Source organism: Lontra canadensis, unplaced genomic scaffold, assembly GCF_010015895.1.
Source record: "Lontra canadensis isolate GAN:19392208 unplaced genomic scaffold, GSC_riverotter_1.0 scaffold55, whole genome shotgun sequence".
Taxonomy (NCBI): Eukaryota; Metazoa; Chordata; class Mammalia; order Carnivora; family Mustelidae; genus Lontra; species Lontra canadensis.
The window spans coordinates 8,221,538-8,233,613 of NW_022631049.1; the positions used below are offsets into that span (position 1 = coordinate 8,221,538).

A 12,076-nucleotide genomic window follows, 5' to 3' on the forward strand; every position below is an offset into this window, starting at 1 on the left:
CAAAGCATTAACAGTATCCAGACATCATCTATGTCCTTTCCTGCCACTAACCTCCCTACAAAGTAAAGTAACAGTATACTGGCTTCTAACACCAAAGACTAGTTTTGTCTGTTTCTGAACATCATATGTATGGAATATTACAGTATGTACTCTTGCTCAATACTGTGTTTGCAAAGTACATCTTTATTATATTGAATGCAGTTATAGTTTGTTCAGCCTTGGTTCCATACATGGTATTCAAGTGTATAACTATACTACAATTTATATACTCTTGGAGGGGGGTTACAGAATTTCTAGCTGGGGCTATTACGAATAGAGTTGCCATGAACATTCTAGTACATGTTTTCAGGAACATATTTTCATAATTCTGTGGGGTATACCCCTCAAGTGGAATCACAGAGCCATAGGGATGTGAATCCACTCTTGTGCACAGTGCCATCTCCCAGAGAAGTTGCAGATCACTCCCAGCAGGGTATGTGAGAACACCACTGGTTCCACATTCTTGTCAAACTGGTTATTTTTTTTTTCCTACTTGACCATTCTGGATAGTTTGTAGTGGTATCCCATTGTGGTATTAGTTTGCATTTCCCTGATGATCAAACGAAGCATCTATTCATGTGTTGGTGGCCGTTTGTATACATCTTTGTTTAGTACCTGTTCAAGTGTTCTGCCCATTTAAAAATTTAAGTTGTCTGTCGGTTTTGTATTGATTGTATCATTCTTTTTTTTTTTTTTTTTTAAGTAAACCACAGTGACCTCAAAGTGAGGATCTGTATCAGTGTATCCCAAGTGTTTTGTATAATGGCTCACATGGAAAAGGGACTCAGGCCCATGTTATGCTCACAGTAACCTTTAATGTGGATAATATATATTATGTCCCTTTTATAGATGAGGAAATCAAGGCTCTACATTTTTAATAACTTTTAATAGCTAGAAAAAGAAAAAGTCCCTTGGCAATAAGACTCTAAGGGAAAAATCCTTTTACCTGTCTGGGTACTCTTTTTCATCAGGTCAATGGCAACAGTTATACACCAATATCATGTGTTTCTGGTAGAATTAAAATGGCATAAGTGGTACTAATGTACTTTGAAAAAGTAAATGTGCTCCAGAGTCTGGGTACTAGCATCACTAACCTGCACATGTGTAATACATCTTCTTTCTTCTAGCCCTTGCAGCAATCTTATAAGGCATTTTGTCTACCCACGGAAATATTCCACAAGATTATCTTCCTGTCAAGATGACATAGATAATTTATTAAAATACTTGGAATTTTTATTGCTACTTAAGTAATGGACAAGCAAATGAATGACTGTGTGAAAGACTGATTCTATAAGTTCTGTTTCCTAATTTATTGTCCATCTACTAGGTCCTGAATAATGCTGTTTATCTTATTCACTCCCCACTCTGTTCTGCTGGTTACATCCCTTCTCTCAGCAGACGTTTTAAGCACCCACCGAGTTCCTAGCCTTGGGGAAGTCTCAGTGAATACAGAGATGGATAAGACACCACCCCAAGTCCTTAGGAAGCTCATCATCTAGCTGAGGAAATGAGCAAATAAATGGATAAATTAAAATTCAGTATGTTTACACATTTGAGAGTTATGGGAAACCAGACAATTCTACAAACTGTAATCCACATTCAAAGAGGGGGCAGGAATGACGTCTTGGATGTGGCCTGCAGAGGTTTTCATGCTGGTTTACTATAAAACTAGCCAACAAGTCACACAGACTGACACAAGATCAAGGCCCCATGAGTAGACCCTATAACATGCTTATAAACAATTCTATGTCTTCTGTGGTACTAGATGCAATTTCTTTTTTTTTTTTTAAACATTTTACAGCATTTCAAAAAATGAATTTATTTATTTGACATACAGAGAGAGGGGGAGAGGGAGAGATATCACAAGTAGGCAGAGAGGCAGGCAGAGAGAAAGGGGGAAGCAGGCTCCACACTGAGCAGAGAGCCCGATGAGGGGCTCGATCCCAGGACCCTGGGATCATGACCTGAGCTGAAGGCAGAGGCTTAACCCACTGAGCCAGCCAGGCGCCCCCTAGGTACAATTTCTAAGATTTTTTTTTTTATCAGTAATTTCTAGTATTTGACTATTTCCCTCTTGAAACAGAATCAATGCCATTTTATATCCAAAGCCCATGCTTTCAAAGTTCCCAGAGACTTTAGAGTTTAGTATTCCTGAGCACTGGGTGGTCAGAACAGAAAACGATGACTTTAATACCCAAACCACTACTACCACCATCACCCAACCCAGTGAAACATCTGAATGGAGTGAACAATTCTGTGGGGTCTCCAGACTTGATAACTCCTCTCTCTGAGGTCTTATGCTGAACCCCTCCAGTCTGGAAGCATGGCTGCCTTGGTACTTTTCCTACACACACATTTCACAATACAGAACACTTTTTGGTTTGTGGGCACATTGCATTTAGACAGAATACCTTTTAATATCTTTTTGTGGCAAATTATATTCAGAATGCCATGTTTATTCAGGTGCATAAATGTTTATTGAGAAGCCAGGTCCTTTCTCTCCTTCACCAGAATATAGGCTTGACAAGGGCTCTTCTCGCCACTGTTACCCTTGTACTGAGAGCAGTCAGTGGCATGAAGAATCAATAGATGTGTGCCAAATGACTGCATGGATAATTTACGGTAACTAAACTGCTTAAAGCAATCATATGTCTTTCATTTCCAGTATATTGCATATATGAAGAACAAGATAGAACAGTACAGAAAAGGGGAAGACGACCTCAAGTCCACGTCAAGTGAACTGTCTTGTCAACTGACAGCTCATCAGAGTAAGTAATATGTCACGGGTGATCCGAACATATAACAAATAAGTTTTTTGTTTTATTTAAATAAATTTTACTGACTTGCATACAATAAAATGAGCCCATCTAAAGTTCAATGAGTTTTAGTAAATGTACATACCACTGTAACCACTGCCACTTCAAACAAGATGGAGAACATATTATCCCTGCAAAATTTCTCACATCCCTTTGTAGTTGGTTTCCCACTCTACAGTGCCTGGAAACCATCTTCCCTTCCCTCATTCCTTCCCTCTCCCATTTCCTCTCCCCTTCCCTTTCCTTTTCTTTTCTCTCCCCTTGCTTCCTTTCCCCTCTCCCTTCTTCTTTTTCTTCCTTCCTTCCTCCCTTCCCTTTCCTTTTCTCTCCCCTTCCTTCCTTTCCTCCCTCCCTCTTTCTCTTTCCTTCTTTTTTCTTCTTTTTCTTCCTTTCTTCCTTCCCTTCCCTTTCCTTCCTTCTTATTCTTTCTTTCCCCTTTTCTTCTCTTTCCCTCTCTCTCTCCTTCCTTCCTCCCTTCCTTCCTTCTTTCATCTTCTTCCCTTTCTTTCTTTCCTTCCTTTCCTATTTTATTTTTATTTTGAGGGATAAAAAGTGAAAGAGAGCACGAGAACAGGGGGAGGAGCAGAGGGGAATGGGTGGGGGGAAGAACCTCAAGCAGACTCCATGCTGAGAATGGAGCCTGATGTGGGGCTCGATCTCACACCCTGAGATCATGACCTGAGCCAAAACCAAGAGTTGAAGCTTAACCAACTAAGCTACCCAGGTGCCCCGATCTGCTTTTTGTCAATAAGGATTAGATACAAATGAAATGATGAAATACACTTATGTACCTGGATTCTTACACTCAGCAAATTTTTAAAAATAATTTTTAAAAATTATTTTTTATTATGTTGTGTTAGTCACCATACAGTATGTCATTAGTTTTTGATGTCCTCTTCTAGGATTGTTTATGTATAAAACCCAGTGCTCCATGCAATAAGTACCCTCCTTAATACCCATCACCCAGCCAACACATCCCTCTAAGCCCCTCCCCTCTAAAATCCTCAGTTTGTTTCTTGAGTCCATGGTCTCTCATGGTTTGTATCCCCCTCCAATTTCCCCCTTTCATTTTTCCCTTCATCCTCCTAATGTTCATGCTAGTCCTTATGTTCCACAAGTGAAACCATGATAATTGACTTTCTCTGCTTGACTTATTTCACTCAGCATAATCTCCTCCAGTTCCATCCATGTTGATACAAAAGTTGGGTATTCATCCTTTCTGATGGCTGGGTAATATTCCACTGTGTATATGGACCACATCTTTATCTATTGTCTCAGCAAACTTTTTTTTTAGATGCATTCATCTATCATTGCCTTGTTCCTTTTTATAGCTCTGTAGTTGTATTCCATTATGTAGATATACTATATATTGTTTATTCACTCACCATTTGAAGGACATTTGGATTGTTTCCAGTTCTTGGTTACGATTTGCTTACATGTATTTTTGTGAATATTTGTTTTCATTTCTCTTGGGTAAATACTGAGGTGTGGAATTGCTAGAGTGTATGGTTAGTGTATGTTTAACTTTGTAAGAAACTGCGAAAACAGTTTGCCAAAGTAGTTGTGCAAATTCATCATCCCACTAGCAACAGGATACTCCATTCCTCACCAACATTTAAGATTGTCAAAACACTTAACATTTAAGCCATTTTAGTAGGTATATAATGGTATTTTGTTGTGATTTTTATTTGCATTTCTCTGATGACTGATGCTATTATTTTTTCATGTGCTTTTTGACCACTTGTTTATCATCCTTTGTGAAGTGTCTTGAATCAATTATCTATTGCAGCATAACAAATTATTACAAATCACTTACTTTGCTCCTCAATTGGTCATTTGGTGGTAGAAATCACTCATGTCTGCTCTACATGACATTACCTGGGGCAACTTGATGGCTGGGAGTAATTCAGCAGCTGGGTCTGGAGTCATCTGCAGATACATCTACTCACTCAGTGTGACTGGTGTTGCTGCTGACTCACAGCCAGAGTTTCCATGTAGTGGCTTGGCCTGCTGCATTTCAAAAGATAAGATCCCAGGTACAAGGGGAGGGGACACAGTTGCCACCACTAATCGGAGGGGTGTCAACGTGATGTTGTGGGAAGAGCATGTGGGAGGGAATATATTGTGGGACCATCTCTGGAAAAGTCTGCCACATTTTTGTCCAGATCTTTTGCTCATTACCTTGTGTTGTGTTGTTGAGTTAAAATCTTTGTGTATTCTAGAAATGAGTCCTTTTTTCAGTATGAGGCTTCTCATTTTTTTTATATTGTCCTGAAAGAGCAAAAGTTCTTCCTGTGGGTAAAGTCTAGTTTATTTATTTCATCTTTTAAGGGTAGTACGTTTTGTGTCCTAAGATATTTTCACCTAAGCCAGGTTCTCAAAGATTTTCTCCTATGTTTTCTTTTGTAAGTTTTTAGTTTCAGCTCTTATGTCTAGATCTCCAAATCAAGTTCAAATTTTTGTACAGTGTAAGAGTTGAATTTCATGTTTTCTCTCATGTATATCCAATTGTTCTAGCACCATTTTTGAAAAGCTTATCTTCTTAGCATTGTACTACCCCAATGACTTTTTCAAAAATCAATTTTATAAGTCTGTTTCTTATTCTGACTTTATACCAATACCACACTATCCTGATTACTTTCATGCTCAGTCTGGACGTCAGGTAGTGTAAGTTCTCCATGTTTCTGGTTCTCTTTTACAATGATTTTGGCTATTATAGGTCCTTTGATTTTCTTGTAAGCTTTCAAAGACAGCTTATTTATCTATAATTGCACACCTGCTGGGATCTTAATTGGGTTTCTGTTGAATCCATAAATCAATTTGAGGAGAACTGACATCTTAACAAAATAAAATCTTCCAATCCAAGAACATAGTATATATCTCCATTTATTTGGAACTTATTTTTCACAGCAAGATTTTGCAGCTTTTAGGTGTTATATTAGGGATCCTCAAGACCACCCTTAGACTCAATGATCAGCTAGGATTCACCAGGCTCAAGTTGTTACGCTTCTTCTCCATTACAGTGAAGGATATGGAGTAAAACTAGCAAAGGGCAAAGGCACATGAGGCAAGTGTGGAGGAAACCAGATGCAAAATTGCAAGTTGCCACCCAGTGTAGTTGCACAGATGCATTTAATTTCTCCAGTAATGGTACACGACAGCACCTGCAAAGTGGTGCCACGTAGGGGCCCCTGGACTTGGGCATCCAAGGTACTTATTAGAGGCAGTGCAGTGCCTGTGAGAACTCAGCCACTCAAGGTGTTCATGTGTTTCTTTTATGGTATTAGGATGATAAATTGCACCAACTCATTTTTGAATGTTAAACCAATCTCCTGAGATAAAACCCGCTTGTTCAAAAGCTATTATTGTATTTATATCTTGCTGGATCCAATTTGCTAATCTTTGTACAGATTTTTGTGTCTGTGCAAACCTGCTTTGTTCTGCTTGCACTTAGGTCTGGAAAGTACCCTCCAGCAGAAAACCAGGTGATCATTAAGGCTTGCCTCATGTGTCACCCCTCTTTCAAGTGTCCCAGTTCTGTGCTGCCCATTCTCCAGTACCTGAAAACTGGATATTAAAACAGATATATTCAGGGTGCCTCTTTGGCTTAGTCAATAGAGCATGTGACTCTTGATCTCAAGAATGTGAGTTCAAGTCCCATACCAGGCATGAAGCCTACTAAATTTAACATATTTCCTCCTTGTTTACAGTGAGTGGGCGTCTAATCCAGTTATTCTATCATTTTGGGAGTGGAAATTTTTAGATAAGCAATTTTAAAATACAAATAGCACTAACCACTCTGGAAAACAGCATGGAGGTTCCTCAAAATGTTGAAAATAGAACTACCCTATGACCCAGCAATTGCACTGCTGGGTATTTACCCTAAAGATACAAATGTAGTGATCCGAAGGGGCACATGCACCCGAATGTTTATAGCAGCAATGTCTACAATAGCCAAACTATGGAAAGAACCTAGATGTCCATCAACAGACAAATGGATAAAGAAGAGGTGGTATATATACATAATGGAATACTATGCAGCCATCAAAAGAAATGAAATCTTGCCATTTGCGACGACGTGGATGGAACTAGAGGGTATCATGCTTAGTGAAATAAGTCAGTCGGAGAAAGACAACTATCATATGATCTCCCTGATATGAGGGAGAGGAGATGCAACATGGGGGGTTAAGGGGGTAGGAGAAGAGTAAATGAAGCAAGATGGGATTGGGAGGGAGATAAACCATAAGTGACTCTTAATCTCACAAAACAAACTGAGGGTTGCTGGGGGGAGGGGGGTTGGGGGGTGGGGTTATTATGGACATTGGGGAGGGTATGTGCTATGATGAGTGCAGTGAAGTGTGTAAACCTGGCGATTCACAGACCTGTACCCCTGGGGGAAAAAATATGTGTTTATAAAAAATAAAAAAAAATACAAATAGCACTACTTTCATAAAAATTTTCACATTTCTGTAACCCTTGTATTTCAAAAATCTTTTATTTTAGCGGAGTACTTGGATTTGTGGGATGACTTTCATACTACTGTTAAGGTGAGCTTTTTTTTTGCCTCCATAAATATAATATTCCTAATATTCACCTACCTAATGTGTGTGTATATGTATGTACATGTGTGCCTGCATAAGGTAGGAGGTCAGGATTGGGGGGATTGACAGTAGTAGTACACTCATCAGATCTTAACATGTGTGCTCTGTATTGTTAAAAAAAACAAAATTCACCTGAGTAAATTTTAAACATCTTATTGGCTCTGTTCAATGATTCGTGAATCAGGCAGTGTCCCAGCTCGCAGATTAAAAGGTGCTCTGAGGAGCTATACAAGAGGCAGAAGGGAGCTGGAACCTGGAAGTTATACTAAGCACAAAAAGCAGGTTGATTATTGCAAGATTACTTTCCTTTAGGGGGTGGCAGGGATTATTAGGCAGATGACCTAACTGGTGCTGATGAGGTGGTTCCTGATAGACTGGTTTAAGATTCCATTTCTGAGACAGCCAAACTGTAATTAAATCGATTCTGTTTGGTGACGTGAGGCTTTGCCTAGGTGACTCCATTTGGAGCCGTTCTTATTTTTAGCGGTGCCAAATGTCACTAAAATCTTAATCTTTTGGGACACAGTCTTCCTCCTCTACCAATGTGGTTAGAGGGACCTATACCCCACCTCCATCTGCAAACACAAATTGCACACACACTATTTTAGGACAGATTTGTCAGGTCTGAAGTCCATCTGTCCTCCATGTTTTACTGGCCCTGCTCCTCTCACCGCTCCCCCCCCCACCCCGTCACCGCCAAGGCTGCTAGGTGTTTAAATCCTGGCTTTGCCACTCTCTTGAGTATTTAAAGTTTACATGTGATTCTGGCTCAGACTTTAACCTTTTCCAGATGAGGCTACTGAGGTTCACAGTTTAACTTTGCCCAAGACCAAACAGTTAATGAACCTATGGGGATTTAAAGCTCAGATCCAGCCTGGTTCCAAAGTTTTTTCTCTTTAGCTGTAGGCCATGCTGCTCTGAAGGTGAGCGGCCTTCTTATTCAGCCCCCATCCCTGCCAAGGTTAGAGGTAGTGAGCATTCCATTCAATTGTCTCATTTGCTAATCTGTTTTCTTCTGCAATCTTCTACAGAACTTTGTGAATGCGATATGGACATTTATTTTGCATGAGTAATACCAATTTTACATACATATTTTTGTCTTGGATATGATTCATTCAATGTTTTTATTTTGTTGGAATTTATATTCACACATCCCAAAATATTAATTTTTTAAAGGAATTGGTAAACAGTGGTGATGAGATTTTGCAAGAAATAAAAAACCTAACAACGAAGCTGAAGGAAAGAGATGAAAACATTGAACATATCAGCATTTGGCTACAAGGGAATCTTGACGAGTTGCGTGATCTTATGGAACAGGAATTGGAAACAGACCTCCATAGTAAGTAACTTCTCAAAGCTTTGGGTAACAAAGAACCTCTTGTTATTTTACTGTAGCCAGTACTATCAAAAAGGCATTTAAAAAACTAACCAAATAACGTCATTAACCCTAATAATCCTTCCCCAATTTATGTCACATTCACCTAAACATTGCTTCTCATTTGTGGGGTCGAATGTGGCAATGAAGCAGTGTTGGACAAATCTCCAAAAGAACTGGACCAAAAGAACTATGAGAGAACCTAACTGGGGAAGAGACTTGACCCTAGTTAAGGAATGGGGAGAGGCCTCTGTATGACCAGAAATGGAGCTGAGAGCACAAGGAAGTTTTCTGGCTTCCTTAACTCCACTTATTTCTGTTCCTGGAGCACTGGCACTGTGTGGGCTTTGAAGGTAGGTGGGCCTAGGCTCAGATATTGGCTCTGCTTATTTCGTGTTATTTAATCTCTACTCCCCAGTTTCCCTGGTTGTAAAATATGGATAGTTAACTGCAAGTTATAGAGCATCAGACCCAAATTAGGCACTCATCAGATCTCCTGAAATCTAGCGCCCTCCTGTGGGAGGTGATAGTCAACCACAGCTCCTTGGATTACCTGACCATCTCTGAGCCACTGTAATCTAGTTTTTGGATTTTCCCTGTTGAATGGCTGCCCTCAAGGATGGAACTTCTAGGGGCGCCTGAGTGGCTCAGTGGGTTAAAGCCTCTGCCTTCGGTCAGGTCATGATCCCAGGGTCCTGGGATCGAGCCCCGCATTGGGCTCTCTGCTCAGCAGGGAGCCTGCTTCCTCCTCTCCCTCTGCCTGCCTCTCTGCCTACTTGTGATCTCTGTCTGTCAAATAAATAAATAAAAATCTTTTAAAGGATGGAACTTCTAGAGAAGGCCTTGATCTCTTCCAGCTCAACAGCGCTTGCTTGTCCTTTTCTGGACACCATCTGTCACTGCAGCTGTGCAGATCCTGGCCCTCTCCTTCTGGAATGCTGCACCAAGCTCCAGAAGCAGATGGAGCACCTTTGAGCCTGCCAAGAGAGCTGCAATCACTAAGCTGAATAAGACCCAGTCCCTGAACCTCGATGTGCATACACTGAGAGAACAAACAAGGAAAGAGCATATATAAGGGATTCCTTCTAGTGAGTGGCTATGAGAGGATAGAGAGGAACCTCTAAGCTTTTTTTAGGTGTTGGGAATACACAGGGATGCCTTCCTGAGAGGGCAATAGACGTGCTCTGGCTGAGGGCTGCAACAGCATGGCTGAGTGGGTATCTGCTGGGGGTTCCGACTGGCACATGTGGAGGACAGGCTTATCAGAACTTAAAATGCCAGACTTATCTTGAAAACGAAGATCGTTACTTTTTGCCTTAACATTCCTTCTTGCAAATAAAAGGTAAACAAGCTCTTAGTGTGTATTCCTAAATCAAATAGTAACTGAGTATAGATTATTTTTTAAGAAGTATTAAAAATAATTGTTTTAAAATTCTAGAAGTTCCCAAGTCTTATATAACAAGTTACAGATAAATAATTTGTGTATTAACTAAATATTTTCACTTGATATGTGCGGTACAGAAAACTTTTTTTAAAGGTCAAGGGATATTTTAAAAGAAATACCAAATTTGTATACATTGTCACCTTTTTATTATGGTGATGAGGACCTGAGAGTTGTATTTTGATCATTTAATTCTGGAAAAGAAATATTAAGGCAGAATCAAAATTTCAGTAAGAAATAATTTTAAAAGTTTGCTGAAAAATTGTCAAAAGGTCTCTTGGAAAAATTAAGCATCTGAACTAAGAAGAGTTTATACCATACTCTCACGCATTAGAATCACCTGTAAGAGGTTTAAAAAATCCTTCTGCTCAGCCTGTACCCTAGGCCAATTCTGAATCTCTCGGGGTGGGACCCAGGCATGTTTTAGACCTCTCTCCAGTGGGCTCTAATGGGTAGCCAAATCTTGCAAACGAACAGTTTTAGACAAATAAATAACCGTGTAATTGTTAAATTTATCAATTGACCCAAATCAAAATATTTTGACCTTTAAATTATCTATCCAGCACTGGTTAGCAAAATAATTACCATGCACTATAGCAGTGAGAGTTGTAATGCCCTATAAGGACATAAGTAAAAACTGAACAAAGCTGAGCCAGGACAAAGGTGATTTGTTTATATGTTTAATAACCACATTTTAACAGCTCATTTAGTAACATTAGCAACCACAGTTGCTATGATTTGCTTTGGTCTTGTTCTTAAAGCAAATGAAAAATGCACACACCTATTTAAGTATTCCTGAGAATCTTTGCATTTGAAGAATTATAATTACTTGCATGATCTTCTTCTTGCACACATATTTTTTTGCTAGGAGATCAGAGAAGATAATTGCTAAAATGGCTCCATTTTAACAATTGTCCCTCAATGTGGAGGGACAGATATGATCCTGGTAGTCAGACACATGGCTCCCTACACTTCCTTCCCCTGCCACACCACATCCCAGATTACATAATTGTCCAGTTGAGGATTCTTTGGGAAATTTAGAATTTTAATGCACACTAATAACCACCCAAACTTGTGTGACATACACAGAATTTTCGCATTTTATTTTTACTCTTACAGAAAAGAAGAAACAAATCTGTATCAAAAAAGTCCATCCCCCGGTGGTTGAATGTACTATGAAAAACATTAACAAAGAAAAGCTAACAAAATAACTTGAAGGCTACAACTGCTGTGAATTTAAAAGGCACAAACAAAACTATAAAACAAGTGAGTGCACTTTCTTTCATAATTTGCAATGGTCAATGGATGTCCTAAGTTTAACAAACCTGCATAATCCCCATTAAACAGAATCTGTAAATAACCTTCTAAACAATACAAAGGGATAAAATAGTCAGATTATTAGGTTAAGTGCCAAAAAACCTTATTTTGCTCCCACATGGATCTCTTAAAGGATTCCGAGCATAAAGTCCACAGCACACCTATTAATAACTAACCACAGGAAAACTATATGTTGTATATATTCTGTATTTAGTTTTAGAAGGTATCAATTTTAAGATGCATCCTAATTCAGAGATGTCACAATGTGAAAAAAGTTTCAGGATCAATAAAATATGGCATTGTCCTTCAAAATGAGACCAAAGAGGAAGGGACTATGTGAATACATGTATTTATTCATTTGGACTACTTAAGTCTGAATTATTTCCACAAGTAGTGTGGCAAAATACAATTAAATGTCAACATCTGAGATTTTTTGTAGTTAAGCATTTTATTGTTTTTCTTAACAGAAACAATCATCAGAAGACGT

At 39.1% G+C, this 12,076-nt stretch overlaps 1 protein-coding gene across 1 annotated transcript in view; it reads left to right on the forward strand.

The window, feature by feature from the left end:
* The window catches only part of CCDC175 (coiled-coil domain containing 175), a 72,176-nt gene extending 60,574 nt beyond the window's left edge, over positions 1-11,602 (forward strand). Inside the window, exons 17-20 of the mRNA XM_032875280.1 lie at positions 2,705-2,807; positions 7,359-7,402; positions 8,633-8,795; positions 11,392-11,602. Of these exons, the coding sequence (XP_032731171.1) occupies positions 2,705-2,807; positions 7,359-7,402; positions 8,633-8,795; positions 11,392-11,483 (402 nt within the window). The 3' untranslated portion in view covers positions 11,484-11,602. The remainder of the gene's footprint in view (positions 1-2,704; positions 2,808-7,358; positions 7,403-8,632; positions 8,796-11,391) is intronic.
* The last annotated feature ends 474 nt before the right edge of the window (positions 11,603-12,076 follow it).